At 37.8% G+C, this 20,007-nt stretch overlaps 1 protein-coding gene and 1 long non-coding RNA gene across 6 annotated transcripts in view; one reads left to right on the top strand and one right to left on the bottom strand.

The window, feature by feature from the left end:
• ngfrb (nerve growth factor receptor b) overlaps positions 1-20,007 on the bottom strand; it is a 51,077-nt gene that overhangs the window by 6,776 nt on the left and 24,294 nt on the right. The window contains exon 4 of one of the 2 annotated variants that reach the window (XM_089121816.1): positions 1,867-2,035. In XM_089121816.1, coding sequence (XP_088977942.1) covers positions 1,867-2,035 — 169 coding nt within the window. Of the gene's footprint in view, positions 1-1,866; positions 2,138-20,007 lie in introns of both variants that reach the window. The other variant, XM_039655809.2, reaches the window with a different exon arrangement.
• Positions 1-20,007, top strand: part of LOC120467052 (uncharacterized) — a 62,409-nt gene that overhangs the window by 27,648 nt on the left and 14,754 nt on the right. The window lies entirely within an intron of this gene.

Raw genomic sequence — 20,007 nt, 5'->3', positions numbered from 1 at the left:
TAGTAAAAGAAATGGACACAGCGACCCCATTGATTTCAACGGAGAAGACTGAAGCCCGATTATTGCGCTTCCTGTTTGATGTCTGAGCGACTGCACAGGCTCAAACTGAACGTGACGACAGTCTGACAGTTGTAAATCTTCTAGTAGCTGTGCCAAGACAAATTTGAATCACCTAATTCCTCAAAAACGTTGTTGAAATATGTTGTCCCGTTGCTTTATGGACTCTATCTATGGGCTTCTCCCTTGACTTTATGCCGCCATGTCACCCTGATTGCCTCATAGACAGTAAAAGATTGTTATCGAGCTTCTCCTCATGTCTATACGGTAATGTCTCAATTGTGCAACAGAAAGTTGCGTGATTATGATTCAATCGTTAGCCTATTTTTACAAAAACGGCTTCTACAGGGCCGTAACGTAAGATACAAAGTAATTGAGCCTTTTATACATTGTCGTGTTACTTTAGAAATAAATAATGGACAAATTAAGTCTTTGCACACCTCAGATGTAAAGTTATTCGCTGTCAAAGTGACGTGAAAATGAATGGGAGTCAATGGGATGCTAACAGCAGGTGAAATTCTGCTACAATGGCGGCTTCAGTTTCCGGCTGATGGATTACCCCCTTGGACGTCGGTCCTTCGGTCATATTTTTTAAACTCCATTGTTGATTCTAATAGCAATCAACTCTTACTCTCACACAGCACAACAGATTTTTAAAAATGGTGGTTGAAATAAAATGCTGCAAGGAGTCAACCAATCCAAATGATGCGTGAACTCAACCAATCAGCATGTTCAGCGCCCAAGTCCCACCCTGTAAGTTCCTGAACTTTGAAAAAGTACTACCTCACGAGCATGACTTTCTGAGGGGGAAATGTTTACCCCAGGAAGTTCATTTAGGCCCTGTCCACACTACTGTGTTTTCGTTTAAAAACGGAGACCTTTTGCTACGTTCACCATGAAACGGAAAAAACGAAGACTTAAAACAGAGAAGTTTAAGAAATGCTGCAGCTCCGTTTTGCGTTTTGAATCTCCGGAGGGCGTTTTAGTGAAGACAAGACAAAACGGAGGACTTTAGAAATGATGACGTAGAGGCTCACGCTTGGCTCTATGATTGGGTGTCATCAGTCGTGTCCTTCCCTGATTCGTCAGCCACCCATCACATGTCAATCCGTTTCCTGTTTACACCGGCACGCGCATGCCCAGTCTTGGAGAATGGTCACGTGATCCGCGTTTTCAGTCATTTTAATGTGGACTGAGACCTGCGGTAGAAACGCGACTAAAATCAATATTCACTTCTAACCTGAAGTCTGACATTTCTGCACCCTAACTCCACTTCCACTTTCTGCCATTCTTCAGACGATCTAGTCCGCCCGAACACGCCCCATAGGTCGAGCCAGAAATTGAGATGTAGGACCACCCAAACAAACAATGACTTGTAAGCACCAGGATGTTCACACCCTAAAGGGACCAAAGCGGGTCAATGTTACCCTCCAGCAGTGCTTTTAATATTTATGACCCCTTCCTCCACAACTTTCTGTGTCTGCTCACAAAACAGCCTTCTTTTAATTTTTTTTTTATTTTGTTATCAGTCTTCGAAAACATTTAGTTGTTATTTTGCATATTTGAATATGCTCTCTTGAATATTATATTGTCATATTCACTTGAGGTTTTGTTGGTTTTGTTGGCTGGCTTTGTTTTACCTCACATAGAAATGCACTCGTGATGGATCAGATGGAAAAAACAGCCTAGAAGCGTTTTGTTCCTTTTTTTCCTTTGTAAAAATAGCTGAACTAAAGCCTACATAACAATGTGCTTTTTGAGTGAAGATAAAAAACATCACGGGGAGAGAATAATTCCGGTCCTCCTCACCGTTTAAAGATGATGAATGCCACCAGGCCCACCAGCACTGCAGCCAGTATGGAGGTGTAGATGGGAATGAGGTTGTCGCTCAGGCCGTGGAGTCTCTTCAGCCCAGGGTCAGCCGTGGTCACGCTCTCCGTAGGACTGTTGGGCTGAGACTTGTCTGTATACGAGACAACTGATGGAGCAGGAGATGAAAAAGTAGGAAGGGAAGGGGCAGGTGTAACATATGGAATAGGAGGAGGAGGAGGAGAGGTCGAGCTGTTAGGAGAATCTACCTCTGTTGGAGGAAAGGGTAAAAGACAATTACAAAATCTGTTAGTTGTTAAAAAGCTGTTTAAGTATGTGAAATGGCATAAGAGGTTTCTAAAGCAAGTTAAAAGTGCATAAAATCATGTAGTTGTTATTCCAAATGAGCCACAATAAGCCGGGGAAGGACTGAGTCAACAGCGATACTAGGGGGGCATTCATGCAATTCAATACAGCAATTTACATAAAAGATTGCACTTACTGTGAGTATAGACCATTTTGCAAGATGTAAACAACACTGGCCAAAAAACCCTTCCTGTTTCAGTTTGTATTTGTTTTCTTTATTTCACATGTAAAGAAAACATCTTAAAGATGTTTGTTTAACTTTTTGATTCATATTTATATGTTCTGTTGGTTGTATTTTATCCCAGCTTTTATGTAGTGTTAAAAAACTGAAACAGGAAGTGCTTCTGGACCAGTGTTGTTTACATCTTGCAAAATGGTCTATATATAAAGTTCTGCTTGAATAAGTTTTGCTGTTTTTAAGTTAGTCATTTAAAGAGATAATTCATGTCCTTCATTGTTTACTCACCCTCATGTTGTTCTAAAATGCATGCAACAAAGACATTTTGAAAAATGTTGAACCTCATTGACTTTCTATGGAAGCTTGTTTCCGCCATAGAATGGAAAATATAAAAGGTAATTGTGACTTTTTATCTTACAATTCTGACTTTTTTTCTCACAATTGTGAGTTTACTTCTCGCAATTCTGACTTTATTTCTCAGAATTGCGAGATGGAAAGTCAGAATTGCAAGATGGAAAGTCAGAATTGTGTGATATAAAGTCAGAATTGAGTGTTATAAAGTCGCAATTGCGAGATATAAAGTCAGAATTGCGAGATATAAAGCCGCAATTAAGATATAAAGTCACAATTGCAAGATATAAAGTCAGAATTGCGTGATTTAAGTCACAATTGTGAGACATAAAGTCAGAACTGCGAGATATAAAGTCAGAAGGATTGCGAGTTATAAAGTCACAATTGCAAGATATAAAGTCAGAATTGTGAGACATAAAGTCACAATTGCTAGATATAGTCACAATTGCGTGTTGACTTTATATCTCGCAATTCTCTGACTTTATATCATGCAATTCTGACTTTATATCTCGCAATTCTGACTTTATATCTCGCAATTCTGACTTTATATCACGCAATTCTGACTTTATATCTCGCAATTCTGACTTTATAACACGCAATTCTGACTTTATATCTCGCAATTCTGACTTTATATCTCTCAATTCTGACTTTATATCACACAATTCTGACTTTATAACACGCCATTGTGAGATAAAAAGTCGCAATTATTTTGTTCTTCTTTTTTTATTCAGTGGTGGAAACAAGCTTCCATAACTTTCATTGTATGGATTTAGATAAAAACAGTTCATTCTTCAAATTATCTTCTTATATGTTCCACAAAACTATTAATTTAGGGTCAAGTTAGTAATAGCATTAGCTGGACTGTGTGGAATCTTGGGCTCATTTCCACAGAATTGGAAAACTTTCCTCTGAAAGTTCTACACATCTCCTGCATGTTTGATTACTTAACACTTTGGCTAATTTGTTTGTCTGATAAAGTTCTACTAAAATGTGTAGTAATGAATTTGTGGGAAAAGTTTACAGATTTTCCATCTAGGTTGTCATTAGTTACTAAAACCAATCCAAAATAATATACACAAAAAGAGCCCAGAGGTTATTGTAAAATTGAGCAAAAGCACATTAGAACTAAGACTGCTTTGTCTTGGCCCTGTAGGCTCTGTTCGCCGGCAAGCTAAAAAATTGTTCTTTTGATTGGATTATCTTTGATTCAATTGGGGGCCGTAATAAACAGGCGTTGTCCTGAGTCAAACCTAATGGACACTCAGATAGTGCAGGAGACTATGATTAGATTGGAGAAGTATAAGTTCAGCCCAAGTAGGACACGCCTCGCCCAGGGCTACGCTATCTCTCTGTGTGTGTGTAAGTTATACCATAGACAGATGGACAGACACATTGGAGATCATTAGATATTCTGGCTGTAGGGGGATGGGGGGTGGTCATTTGGGGTTTGGTTTGGGGGAAGGGCCATGCTCTAGGGAATGTTGGGTATGGATTTATTGATCAAAGTACTGCAGCATGAAACATTTTGGAGGGAATTTTGGGCATGTGAGCTTGTTTTGTGGCCAGCATAGTAATTGACCTCATTCATGAAACACAAGTAGAACAAAATTCTGTAGGAAAAGTTTTAAAATGATATTCTTGCATGGAATGGAATAATTTACATAAGAATATTTTTTTTTATATAATTGTATTGTTTCAAGTTAGAAGCATAGCATACTGATATGTGGCTGCTAGGGTGTTCTGGGGTTGTAGCCAGTTGCAAATATAGTGCAACCCAATTTTTGAGTGGCCTTGGCTCTGGACGAAGTCTTTGTTAAAGAATGATAAGCCATGAATAAAATCAACCAGATACAATGTGAAACACAGCATTCCAAATTTTGCTTCGAAGCAAACAAGGATGCTCAGATCGATCGGCCACATCGGCCGATAATCAATATCTATTACAGGAGTAAATTGGTAAAACCGTAAAAAGTAGGCTTTTGTGCCACTTTCTGCTTTGTAACTTCACGAAACATTAGTAAACCAGAGTAAATCACACAAATTTATTTAGAGCAGGTTGTCTCATTTCAAACGAGCTCAGACACAATATAACATTAAGCGTAGATCTGGAGAAAATCCTTGCGGATTGACGCGACATGCTGCTTGGCTAAAGCTAGGACTTCCTGGTTAATGTTGCAAACGTTATTAATTACGTTATTATTAAAACGTTATTATTAAAACCGTCATTAATTCTGTTGTCATAACAACAGAATATAGTATTAATTGTAAGCAATCAGAATTAATAGCCTTTGTATTTAATTCAGTCTGGACTAAAAAGACTATCCAGTGTTATTTTACATTGGATTACTTTATTCAGTTTCTGTAGTATTTCTGACATACCCCAAAAACTACCCAAAAAATGTCTTTTAATTTTTGTCTTTATTCTATTGTATTTATTTGTGCTACTTTTTTCAATTTAATTCAAAGATTGAAATCAAGCATCCATACATAAACTCTTAACAAAAAAAATACATTAACATTTAGGTAAGATCAATGTAAAAAATGTCTAAATATTTATATATTTATCTATCTTAAACATAAAATAACATGATACTGTTTGATCAAGCTGTGCGACTGTTCTGTGCGACTGTGCGACTCTTTTTTGCATATTGCATCAAAATCTTTGTATGCATTTAGTGTACCTAAAATAAAAAGTGTTTTATATATAGGTTTATGGCTCTTAATTGTCTTGTATTAATTAACCACTAGTAAACTTATGTCCACTGTTCTTTTTCATAAATTATAAATATAGGATTTGTATTACATCTTCATTATAGTTGAATCGAGAATCAAATCAGGAATCGAGAATCGAAATCGAATCGAACTGAGAGCTTGCGAATCGAATCGAAATTGAAATGTGAATCGATACCCAGCCCTATGAATAATCACAAAATAAATTAATGCATTTCATTAGTTTTTCTCATCAGTGTTGTATTTTTCTTCCAAATTAAACCATGTACTTGATGATACCTTTTTTTTTTGTAGAGGTACTAAAAGTAAGCCATTACTTTTAATTATGCCACTTGAAATCACATAAAATCATTAAAATGCATTCAGGGTGTAAGGGATTAAAGGTAATAGCCAACAAAGATTTTACATATCACTTATATACAGCTTGAATACTCAGGATCAGGATTGGTCGGAGCATACCACAAAGGTCTTTGTACAACCAGTCTGTGTGCTTAATGGCTAAGTACTAAAGGATGACGGAAAGAACTACAAGCCTATGAAGTGAATGACAATCGAATCTTGTCCTTAACAGATGCCACTAGTGTATTGTCTTGAAAACAATATTTGAGTATCTTATGAGGCTTGGAATTGTGTTTGCAGGTAAACAGACCCGGAATTCAATTTCTCAATTCATATCCGGTTCCTTTTCCTCCTGAAATATCTGGATAATATGCCAGTCCATAAGCACACACTCACTCACACATATTGAATCACTGGAGAAGGGACACCAGACACCACGTTGGACAGAGATGTTCTTTGTCAAGAAACAATCCCCCTCAATACCCATGTCTCTGTAACTCCTCTACCTCTCCGTATTGCTTTCTTTCTCTTCCATTATCTCTCCATCACATCTCTCTCATGCATGGTTGACCTTTAGTCGGCCGGTTATCCTCAGCTTCATGAAGACGTGACTCACTCATCTACACAGTTCTGCTCTGTCCCTCTTAGTAGTTTATTACACTTTTGCACATTTACATATTGTTCTTATTCACACAAATACCGTATCGGCGGATGTTCAGAGGAATAAACACTGGCTACCTGACAATGTGACAATGCCTGGCTTTCATGATTGTAAACGGTCCACAAATCAACCTGAATGAATCAAACTAGTAGACAAAGATGGACTACAGTAGTTACAGAGAAAACAACTTACCCATTCAAACATCTGATCAATGAATCATCACTTTGTGTCAAGTCTGGACCAGATTAAACTTGAAAAGATTTAGGCTAAAACGTATTAATGAAACATAAGGGTTCAGTATATCTCTGTAGTAACAGATAAGGTCTGTAAATATCATGAATCTTTGCATTGTCTCTTTTTTGGATTTAATACTAATTTGAAACTGTTTGGTATTCCGGGACATCCCCGCTGCTTTCAACCTCTCAGATATGTGGTCAAAAATGTTCTGGTTTTTTTTTTTTTTTCCTTGCATGCCCTCCTACGCACTTGACAAGAGTTTAATTTCACCCTACAACCATATAATTCCCCAATTATCTGCCATTTTTCATAACTTGAGAGAGGGGCCGATAGTTCTAACATTAGGATCTGTCAGAAAAAAAATGCTTGTAATGCTTGCACATCACACCATATGTTTGAAAAATGACATGGAAAACAAGTTATCGACAATTGATCTAAAAAAAAAAACGAAGATATTAATTCTCAACCAGGGAGCCAGGGGCCCTCAGGAAAGGTCCAAAGGGGTTTCGAGATAGATTAAAATAAGACAAAACAAACTTTAAAACAAGCTAAATCAACTAATAATCAAGATATTTCTTATTTTAATTCACCTCCCCAAGAACACTTTGTTTCCTTTGACGAAGCAGGGTTCCCAGAGTCTCGGAAAACCTGTATTTATGAGGTGGACAAATTTTGAAAGTGTGATTTCTAGACCTGGAAAAGTCATATAAATTAAAGGGTTAGTTCACCCACAAATGAAAATTAAGTCATTAATTACTCATCCCCATGCTGTACCAACCCTGTAAGACCTTCGTTTATCTTTGGAACACAAATGAAGATATTTTTGATTAAATTTGAGAGCTGGATCACTGCTACATAGGCTGTCTAAGGGATCGAAACTTGATGGCCCAAAAAGTCATTGAAGAAAATGTTTAAATATTCCATGTGACTACAGCGGCTCAATTATAAGTTTATCAAGTGACGAGAATACGTTCTGTGCAAAAACAAAAAACAAAAAAAAAAACACAACTTTATTTGACTACTCCATTTCTTCCTTCTGGGCCTGAGACGAGAGTTCAAGAGATGAACTGAAGTTGTTGAAGGAGATCGCAGTTCTCGAGCATGCGTCATGGAAATATCTTGAACTCTTGTCTCAGGCCCAGAAGGAAGAAAAGGAATAGTCGAATAAAGTCGTTATTTTTGTTTGTTTGTTCGCACAAACTTTTACTTGAGCCACTGTAGTCACATGGAATTTTCTTCATTGACTTTCTGGGCCGTCAAGTTTCAATCCCTTAGACAGCCTATGTAGCAGCGATCCACCTCTCAAATTTAATCAAAAATATCTTTATTTGTGTTCCGAAGATGAACGAAGGTCTTATGGGTAGAGGTCGACCGATATTGGATTTTACCGATAACGATAGCTAGGTTGGGCTGTACTTGCCGATAACCGATTAATCAACCGATAGTTTTTAAAATTGATACTGGATAAAAACAAACATAACACTTCAAGTAAAACAGTGCTGAACTTTATTATAAAAATACAAAAAACTGGCATAAAAGGCATTCTTTCAAACAAATAAAAAATAATACTCTAAATAACAAATTAAACATTCCAAATGTAACTGTTTAACTGTTCTTTTTCAAGCCAACCTAATGAATAAAAAAGACGTTTCAAATAATAACAAAATTTGCCATCTGAAAATAATTTAAACATTCAAATATGTTAAATGTGTGTTTCTTTAGCTATAACATGTTGCAAGTCCAATTTGTTAACAAAGATTTATTAGCTAGTTTACATGAACTATGTGCATTATGCAATATAAATGTTTACAGCATTAATATTTGAGCAATACAATTTCACCTTGATCATTCATGTTAGTTCATAGAGTTTTAACCATGGTTAACAAATAAAAACCTTAATTTAAAAATGTAGTATGTTAATTAACAAACAATGAACAGCAGTTATTAACCTTAGTTAATGTTATTAATGTGTTAACCAGCGACTGGCAAGTTCGGGGCTTTATTACGGTCAGTGGTTCGGGGGGCTCCACTATGCGCTGCTCTGTCTATTTTTGGTCCAACCTAATAAAAACGCCAACGGTCCGTGAAGCATAGCCTATATGAGTTGCGTATTTTAGTTCCACTTTCATTTTGTTTGTATTCGCTGCTAGGTAACGTGTCGATAGATCGCTTATTGCTCAGACGCACATCAGGTTGTGATATTTGTCTCCGTCTCACTCCGTCTCTCATGTTCCCACAGACGTTTAATCGCGCTATTCTTGTCACGGATTCATTGACGCGTCCCTTCCACGCTTACCATGCGTTTAACGTGTGGCAAATTTACCGGTCGCACATGTGCAACTGGATGTAAAATTCAGTCACACACTCTCAAATTTTGGTCGCAAAATGCTATAAAATATTCTATAAAATAATTTTATAGAACTTAAAGAATATTTAATAAAAATAAATATGTATTAAAGTGATGGTGAAAAAAGAACCGAAATCGAATGCTTCTCTGATTCATTTGTTTTTGTCGGCTGTATGAACATATCAGTTTGCTATCATACGTCTCTAGCTTATATGCAACGTCGCTGCATAATGAATGCATCAAAGTGACCAGCTGGATATAAACTAATGCAAATAGATGGTAACAATTTGTGACATTAAACATTCGGGTCGGACTTAGGTGTATTTTTGTGTCAGTGTTTTAACCGCTTGAGGTACTACTAATGTGCGTCCTCTCAGCCACTCTCGAAGGCAAACAAACATACTGTTGTGCGGTTCTTTCTCTACTAATGCAGCATTTAGTCAACAAATTCATCCGTTTATAATGATATAACAAAATTCCCTGTACCATTTCGCTGTCCGTGCTTTAGCACGCGCATCAGATGTCAGCGATCTCCGCTCTCCACACAGCGCGCGGTCTCAGTGCAGTGCGCAGTGTCACGTGTCGAAATAAACAACACGAGGCATCAGTTGATAGTTTTTATGACACCTCTAGAGGCCGCTCTTGTACTGCATGATGCCAGCAGACCCTTCTCAGCTCTCTCGTACTGTGTAATGAATGACAGCGCGCACTTCTCAGCCGCCCCAGCAACGGACGAAACCAGGAAATAACTATCGGTGCGGATTTTTGCCGATAACGATAGTTCCACCAATCAACTATCGGTGCCGATTAATCGGCAAATCCGATGAATCGGTCGACCTCTACTTATGGGTTTGGTACAGAATGGGGGTGAGTAATTAATGACTTAACTTTCATTTTTGGGTGAACTAACCCTTTAATGAAATGGTAAAATTCTATGAATTTTATAATGGATATACTTTTTTTATAGATTTGTGCAAGATTTTACATAATGTAAAAAATTTGTGGGGCCTTCCTATTTTTGTGGACAATGAGAAGCCTTGGAGTGGAAAAACGTAAAGAACCACTGATATACTAAATGCATCTCTGAAGTTACTGGTTTACATGTGCGTAAGCAAAACTTCAGCGCATGCCCGGCACACAGTCGACACGATCTGACCCGCACCGTAGCTATTGCAAATATAACTTTTTTTTGCCTTATAAACTTGCATTTATGTCAGAAGAACTTTTTAGCAAATGTTTTGTAAATATTCAGTCTCATCCACTGATCGTTTCGTAAGGCATGAGATGCAAATAAATATACGGACGTTCATATGACATAAAACAAGCTCATCACACTGAATGTGCAAAATGCAAGGTATTTTTGAATCCAATTGAGAAAATAGAGAGAATTAAGCGTTTATGTGCTTTATTCTACACTCCACTCTCAATCCGATGTCATTATTGTTAAAGTTGTGGTGTGTGGAGTCTGCTATTAGAGTTACAATGATTTTTTAAACTTTGTTCATAGTTCAAAGTTTCATATAATTACAATTTGTTCATATAATTACAGTTTTCGTTCTTGGCGTAAGAAACCCCCTAGCAACGCCCTAGTAGCCACCCAGAACATAAATCATAATGCTGCCTAGCATTGGTCTGTGGTCACTTCCAGTGTAGACTTGTGTTTGGGATAATGGCACTAACTGTGTTCCATTTTCATCAAAGTTGCATTATAATGTTCCAGAACATCCCATTCAGTATGAGCAACAAGAGAGGACAGGTCTGGACAGACACAGTCTCCATTCTAACACATTTTAGTCTGAATGTGTGCATTACTGTAATCATGTACGCCTATGACAGCAAAATCAGAAAAAAACCCCACACACAGACAGATAATTATTTTTCACAATCACGACTGTTTGATTGAGAAGGTCTTTAATGAGAAGAGGATGGTACGGAGAAAGTATTTCCTGTAAGCGAGATCCGACTGTGTCATTATGTTCGTCGGGAATATACGCGGCTACATGCCTTGTCAAGCTGGAGAGGAGAGCAGAATATGTAGTGTGTTGTTCGTGTGCGTGCGTGTTCTCTGCAGCAAAATGTGATACCGCTCACAAAAGGTCAGTGTGAGTAACCTGAGAGTGCAGCTGAGAAACTCCATCTCTATTATCGACCACAAACACTTCTGTACATATGCTTTCTCCCCCTTGCCACTAAATCTGTCTCCTGATACATATCTGTCTTTTCTTTTGCCTTTCTGTTTTCAGTTCTCTTTTCTTTTCATCCTTTCTTTTTCAACAGCTTTTTCCTTCCTCTTTCAAATCCTTTTTTCACTATTGTTCTACTAGCAAGCCAGAAAATTGTATGATCTGGATCATGTCAACAGAGTCAAATTGTCCCTCTAATCACCAAGTTAACCTAGTCTAGGGTAAGTTAACAATGTCATCCACTGGTCAGTCAAAGCTCACTGGCAAGGAAATCTGATCTTCAATCAGTGCTTCCTACAACCTGATTTAATTAAGTGCTAACGCATAAATTCTGTTCACTGCCACCAGCCAGTCCAGTCAGTTAAAAGTCAAGAATATTTCCTTTTTCTGAGACAGATTACTTAATGGTATTTAGAGAAGTAAATGTATTATGAAATCTGTTTCGAAATAAATTTTAACATGAAGGCTACCTAGGCCTAATGTTAACATGGTAACACATTATTTGAAGGTGTCGTAGTTACATGTACTAATTATATGCTATCCACAAGTTTCCTACGCCCCATGAGGCCTTGCGCCAAAAGTGGGCGCGACTTCCGGTTGGAAGTAAACAAAGCGCGATTTGACATGCTTGACACTCGTTCATTCAACAGTTGACAGTCATTCAAGTTATAGCGATCCAAACTAGCTAACGATGTGGGAACACAACCTCAACGAAATTCAAAAGGGTGAAATAACAGTACCTTTACCCTCAGCAGTAGTTGATTGGGAGTATTATAATAACATTATTAATAATCAATACTCATCAAGGCATGGTGACAGACAGTTGTGCGAGCTGACAAACAATTACAATAAAAAATACACACTTAGTCATTGTGCTTTGGAGTTTATTCAAAATTATAAATGAATGTGCTGCTTGAATACATTAACTGGCACATTTGGTATTCTGTCAACTCCTGAGTTTAGGTGTAACATCAGTAGCGAACAGCCAAACACATGCTGAGAGAGTTTAGAGAATATTAAGAATTTAAACAAATGTACACATGAAGATTCGTCGTCTTTTGGGAGGTGATGGAAACTACAGTCGTTGGCAGGATCACTCTGGCAGGATCACTTCGTTTTCGGCTTATGTTCAAAACAATCACGTTTAAGCCACTGAATTAGTTTGGTCCGGTTATACATACAACTGCGAACAGCACATGTTGTCCCTGAGCTCCGTAACGACATCTCTCATAAAGATTTGCGTCTTTAAATAGTAAAATAATTCTCAGAAAAACAGCTAACCTCTTCGCTAACTAACACACAAAACACCATTGGAATGCTACTTCCGCCGCGTCACCGGAAGTTTCACCCACTTTATTTTTTACAGGAGCACCCCTCGGAAACTTGTGGATAGCATTTCAAAGTAGTGGACATTATTTGTTAGGAATGCACATTTGAGTGATTACACAGTAACAACTTTACTTTAAAGGGGTGATAAACTGAGAAATCAAATTTTCCTTGAGCTTTTGAAATCTAAGAGGTCATCATATTATAAGAATATCCTGTAAGTTTCAGAACTGAAAACGTCCTTGTTAGTCCAATGAAAGCTTTCATTGACACCAGGCTCAGCAAAAAACTCGTTTTTCAAAGTGGGGAACTATGACGTCAAAGAGGATAAAACACCACCCCCGCAGAAGAAGATCTACGCCTACTTCAACAACAGCCGGTTTAGCCCCGCCCACCGATTCGCGCATTACACGCATAGCTAAATAACATAGATACCTATCTCCTGATGACATACCGGATCGAGTTACCGAGCAATACAAAATATTGTGCAGTGCCAGGTTGTGGAAGACAGTCGCTGCATAAGCTTCCTCTAGATTCCAATAGGACTGCATGGATAAACTTTATTTTTAATCACGTTCAAGCTGATGAGGTAAAACATCGTCCGTCTGTTCACTTCATTTCATTGAGGATTGTTTTGTAAACAAGACTGGACTTGAGTAAAGAACGGTGCTGTGACGTCTATATTGGATTTGACAGGAATTGTGCAACACACGGATTCTGGGTCGAACATGTACGGGCGAATCATTCCGGTTGCCATTTTACAACATTGGACGTTTTCAAAACAATTTCCCTCAAGTGCATCGACGGGTGAGTTGAAACTCATTATAATATGCAAAACTGTTATCCACTCACAGCAGTGGGCGTTTACTTCCAAGTCTTTAATGCGACACGCCCATTAAAAACCAAGCTTTTTTCAGCAAGGCTCAAAACTAGGGTACAAAATAGCCTATTACTTATTCATTTTGATGTTTTTGAATGCAAAAACCAAGCGAACGTTATAAGTTGACCTCAGACAACAATATAATAAAATTTAAAAAGCCAGTTCACTTAGGGCCCTATGATACAGTACACCCTGCGCAATGCTAGTTTCAGCCTGACGCAGTTATGATTTTTCCTGCGCCACAAATTAATTTGTTCCCATCTGCTGGGCTGAAAACGATGTGCGTTCAGGCTTATTGTTGGTGCGTTGCTATTTTGAGGCAACTGAATAGACTGCACCATTGACCAACAAAAACCTGGTCTAAAGTCAAAGGCGCAATTTTTTTTTGTTTGTTTTTTTGTTATTTAAATGGTGCGTCTTGTGAACGTGGTGCTCTCGTGAACGTGTGTTGGAGACTGATTCGGAAGAAACTGTTGAATAAAGTCGTTATTTAGGGGTTTTTTTGGCGCACAAAAAGTATTCTCGTCGCTTCATAAAATGAAGGTTGAACCACTGTAGTCACATGGACTATTTTAACAATGTCTTTCCTACCTTTCTAAGCCCTCAAAGTATTGATTAAAAAGCTGTCAATGGAACAAGCCCTGAGCCATCGGAAATATCGGAAATATAAAAAATATCTTAATTTGTGTTCCGAAGATGAACGAAGGTCTTATGGGTTTGGAACGACATGAGGGTGAGTAATTAATGACAGACTTTTCATTTTTGGGTGAACTCACCCTTCAAGTGAGTGCTTGACAATGGATAAATAAATCACTATAACATAAACAAGGTGGCAACATTACAGTGGGCAAAAGATTGATTTTTGAGTTTTTATGCTTGTTAAATACATTTGTACTTAAAAATCTTTGAACAGGCCTATATTCTTGTTTAAAAGTCTACCATTAATTGCGCCACAAAAAGATTCCAGGTTAACGAGGTCTATAACCGCCAGTCCGCCACTTCTCGTTAACTTCACCAGCCAATGAACTTCTGTGCTTGAATGTCAGTGATGTCATCCGGACACACTCTTTCCACACAATATAGTGGGTGAACCTTGACATTGGGGTTGTGAAGGGGAAGATTGTGAGATAAAAGAATAGATGTAAATTGTTCTCAACTGAAAGGATTCTCTTGGAAACGTTGGTGCAAAAAAAAGAAAAAAAACTTTGTAAGAAGCTGAAATTCCACCATGGGCATATTGGAATTTCAGTGATGTAATTCCAGTCACAATCACAGCAATATCCCAGAGGGAGAGCAGGACAGAATCACTGGCCCAAAAGCTTCAGAAATGTATCAAATAGAAAACTTAGCTCAGGCACACGCCAGATCGTCACCCCGTACCCTCACATCAGGGTAAAGCATTACGTTACCCCATAAAACAGCCCTTCGCTCTGTCCACTAATGTCATAGGGCACATGCCAGACAAGTGCAGACAGCTGGGGATGAGCAGTTGTCATGAATGGACACACTTCATTGTCATAGGATGAGGAGGGTGGGGAAAACACAGAAAGAGACTGATTATTTCTGTCCAGTACAGACAGACGTCTCTGTTTCAAGCCATACATTGTACTAGGCAGAAAGAGAGGTCAGAGTTAAAGAGTCAATATGAGTGATGATAAATCTTTAGGTTTGGAAGGGAGGGAAATTGACCAATAAAGCTCCTCTGTGTGCTCCGCTTGCGCACACACACACACACACTGCAGTGTCTCATGGCCACTTACAAAAATGAATCACTAGAGAAATACTTCATGAAAAGTTGAATTTTTAACATTTTGTAATACCGTATCTCGAAAATCTACAAATACATCTATTCAAAACTGATTAAAATTCTACCAAAATATTTAGATTTCATTTCTGAAGTTGTGACATTGTTTCTTAAGATACGTTGTCCCAAAATGCAACTATTGTCATTACTGTAATGTGAAAGAAAAATCGTATATTATTTTGTATTATCATGAGTGTTTGTGGTATCGCCTTTTTACTGATTCAAAAGAACTGTATGACAGTAATGAGAATCATCAACCGTATTAGTGATTTTAAAGCTTAAATTTAAGTGTGAATTTAAAAGAGCTTTAAATAATGGCAAAACAAAATCAATAATGCAATATTACAGTCTGCACTTTTGTTCATGATGCTTGTTCAGTCAATTTGTACATAGTTTTATTTGGAGAATCTTTGATTATCTTCTTTTTTAAAATATAACATGAAAATTACAACAAATTTATTAAGATTATTAATTTTATGTAAATCAATTTTTATCCTCTTGCTTTAAGTTCAATCAAGTTTCCTTATGACATTTAACCTTAAATATAATTTTCAGCTCGAAAGTTTTACACAACAATTAATCCCATTTCCATTCTCATTACCATTCTCATTGTCGAACATGTACGGGCGAATAATTCCGGTTGCCATTTTACAACATTGGACGTTTTCAAAACAATTTCCCCCAAGTGCATCGACGGGTGAGTTGAAACTCATTATAATATGCAAAACTGTTATCCACTCACAGCAGTGGGCGTTTACTTCCAAGTCTTCAGTGCGACACGCCCATTAAAACCAAGCTTTTTTCAGCAAGGCTCAAAACTTGGGTACAAAATAGCTTATTACTTATTCATTTTGATGTTTTTGAATGCAAAAACCAAGCGAACGTCAGACAACAATATAATAAAATTTAAAAAGCCAGTTCACTTAGGGCCCTATCATACAGTATACCCAGCGCAATGCTAGTTTCAGCCTGATGCAGTTATGATTACAATTTAAACAATTAATCCCATTTCCATTCTCATTACCACAATGCAAAAATTGTCATTAATGTAATGTGAAAAAATATACTGTTTATGTATTTTGATATTGCTTTGTGTGGGTTCAAAATGACTGTATTACAGTAATGACAGTTTAATGAGAATCATCAATGACAACAAAACCTTCAAAGTGAAACTTCATGATGCATTATGGTAAGAACTACCATAGCTGTTACCAGAACTACTAACTGTTTTCTTTGCCAAATTCTTAACTTTTTCATCCTTTTGATTTTGGGTGAAATGTGACCTTTTCTTGTAGGATTCACTCGATTTATGGGGCTCTCTGACACACACCACACACCAAGACAACTTCATGCTTTATAATGAAATTACACGCCACTTCATTCATGGTGCCTGTTTTCACACATGACTAATCTCCCATTAGAGCCAAGAAAAAATCTGAAGATCTGGGTGCTTTCACACTTGGTCCTCTTCAGGGGTCTGAGCGCTCTTGGCTCACTTGATTTTTCCCAATTCACAAATTACCATTTCATTTGGTCATCCGATGCCTCCATACAAATCACGGCTAATTCTGTTTAAAGATCTCTCTAAATGATTTGATTAACCTGTACATTTACGTTCTTGGAGTTCTCTTTGGCTACAGAATCTGCTGCAAACGATAACAGCAACAGATTGGCGTTTTCCTCATTTTTTCATGAGACTTACTGTGTTGCCATGGTTTCTAAAAGCGGAAACCGAGGATAATGCGGACATGGTGCCATTGACAGGTGACGTGTTGAGGAGGAAAGTTACACTGGTTAAAATTGTGAATTTCTCTGGATTTAAACATTGTTGGAAACATTTGGGATAATGTAAAAAAGTGAAAAAAATATGACATTGTTCTAGTGTTTTTTTTGTTGTTTTAATGCAAAATTCTTACATGCTGTGCCTTTAAAGCAACACCAAGTAATAGGGATGGGACGGTATGAAAATTTCATATCACGATTATAGTTTCCAAAATAATCGTGATTATCAATATTATCACGGTTTTGTTAAAAATTTATGAAAGTGCTCAAAAAGAACTGATGCTCACACTGAAAACATTTGAACAAGTTTTATAATTGAAAATCAACAAACAACAAATAAAACAAGCCTCTCTATGCAGTTTTTTAAGCAAGATTCTATTCTATGGCATTTGCTTCTTTATAATGCCCGTCGTCAATAGCAACACATTATTACACAGCGCACATCCATATCACAACGGACGCGCGCTCTTGTTTCATTCAAACACAACTTGCCGTCTTGCGTCTCCGGTTTTTGATTGTATTGCAAAAATGAAATCAGAGTTGATTTATTGCTTACAGAGTTTGATAATATTGGTGTGATATATCTTGTCTGGACGATTGTTTTACAAAATGAATTCATAAACAGGTAAGATTTAAAACATTAGCTAATCTCATTATCAATTCAATATGTCCCCGTAATTATGTGGTATAAATAAAATCGGTTTAATACGTGATGTATCTATACTTTACTATCCCTTAAAATATCACTCTTAATAATAGTCTTGTTTGAAGTTGTTCGTTCGTCTTTGGCTCAAATCCACTTGCTTCGAACTTTTCTTCGCGGAAGCTTCACGTCTATTTCAAGTGAGTGACATAAAATGTTTCAACTCAAAACAACATTTCGTGCCCAATTGTTTCCCAGACGTAGTTTTGGTATTAAGGTCAAAGTTAACTTGCCTTGCGTTCGGGTGATGATCACACAAGACGACTCGGCAGATTTGAAGTGTTTCTATTGCAGTGACTTTTTGTTCGGCAGACAGGGTGACCATCCTCGATCAAGTTTCCCTCAGGACTTTTGTAAAACCCAAAATATGACCACACCTCAGATTTGGTCCTTTTAAAAGGCTGAAAAATCTCCTGAGCACGGTCACTGCCTTCCACCATTCCTTATCGAATAGTAATTTAAAAAAATATTGCATGCTGCGCGCCTGCGTCAGACTGGCCGACAGGATTCAGTGAGTTATTAAAATCGCGATAATCAAACACGGTTTTAATGATAATTAAATTTTAAACGATAATACTAACCGTCAGTACATTTTATCACGGTTTATCGTGAAACCGGTTATCGTCCCATCCCTACCAAGTAACTTTTCCTCTGTGGTCGCCCTACAGGTTGGAAGCGGAATTGTCCATTATTGCTGTCTTAAATAATTTAGCCTTCCGCATCCTACTGTCATCACCAGCAATACCGATGAGACGCTCGCGGTAAACATCTGTTTGAAGCATATCTCTCCACTTTTTAACACCCACAAGCAATTCTGGAGAACCGAACACAATACTGAATCAGCCAGCTGCGATGTCAGCGTCTGTTGTTTTATGTTTGCCCGCAAACGCGGCTGATATCCCCTTCGCAGTTAGGTACTTCACTTGATCTTTCATAATAGTTAGGAGGGGACACACAACTAGTAAAGTTGGATCTGCTGGGGATCCTTCTAAATGCTGACAAGGGTCGGTCAGGCTTGGAAAATAATACTTTTCCCAAATACCGTTGGGAATTGGGAAGCATCTCTTTTGAACATCCAACGTCTGAGGCTGAGACTATGATGACTTTGATATTCCTGAAGTGTTTCCAGTTAAGTGTACCGTATGCATCAGACATTTAGCCAACGTCTGAGGCTGAGACTAACTGTCGAGTACGCTCCATCTATCGGCAATTGTAACGCTTGCCGTAAAGCAAGTCAAATTTGTAGTTTTCTCATGTCTCATTCGGACTACAGAAATGTGACCCGATCTGGCAATCTTACATAGCGTGGATATAACGGATAAAGGACTGCAAAGCGGTGGCATAAGTGCATTTCACCATGTCACAACTTCATGAACCACTGAAACGAAGGTAAAAAAAAAAATCCTACTTATTGTTGCGTTAAGTAGACCCAAAAGAGACTTTCAGGGGCAGGGACAGTGTGAACATACAGAGATCTGAGTCTGTTTTCACCCTCTTGTTCCACTTTGAGACATCTGAGTTTGGTTCTTTTAAAATGTATATGTGAGGTTCAAATATTTTTTGGTGTGTATTTTTATGGCATCACTTTCGAAGAGTAATTAGCTGATGAAGTGGATTTACTTATTGTAGAGTAAACGAAAGTTATCATGAGCATTGTAATGTTTGAAGCGGATACCACAACATATGTCTGTAGGAGAGCTTCATTTATAAATCCGTAAGATCTTACCTTCATGCTGTGGAAATACAAACCGGAAGACAAAACACAACGAGTGCAGCGCTCAAAAGGGAAGTGCTACAAAAGGTCTATAGTCTAGGACATTTTCTAATGCTCCTGGTATGATGCATATGAAAATTCTTTATTCTATATCGAACACGTTTTATTCGCTGTATTTCCATGTTTGTAGAACCCAGGATGAACTGAAATCAGTAGCCACGCATAACCTATGACCTCTCACCTTCATGCTAAGACCTCGGCAAGAGGTCAGACGGGGTCAGAGGAAATCTCATGTTGATCAGTGACAGATAAACATCAGGCATGCATACCTACACACACGCCTCGGCAGATCCAAACCACATTATTAGTGCCTAATGTTTGCTGATTAGCTATTGGCAATGGCATTAATAATCTTTGTTTAAAGGATTAGTTCACTTTTGAAAAAACTTTTGCTGATAATTTACTCACCCCCATGTCATCCAAGATGTCCATGTCTTTCTTTCCTCAGTCGAAAAGAAATTTAGGTTTTTGATGAAAACA

This window comes from Pimephales promelas, chromosome 17, assembly GCF_988280905.1.
Source record: "Pimephales promelas chromosome 17, fPimPro1.hap1.1, whole genome shotgun sequence".
NCBI classification, from domain to species: domain Eukaryota; kingdom Metazoa; phylum Chordata; class Actinopteri; order Cypriniformes; family Leuciscidae; genus Pimephales; species Pimephales promelas.
The sequence above is the reverse complement of the archived record's forward strand: the minus strand, read 5'-3'. Positions and strand labels throughout refer to the sequence as shown.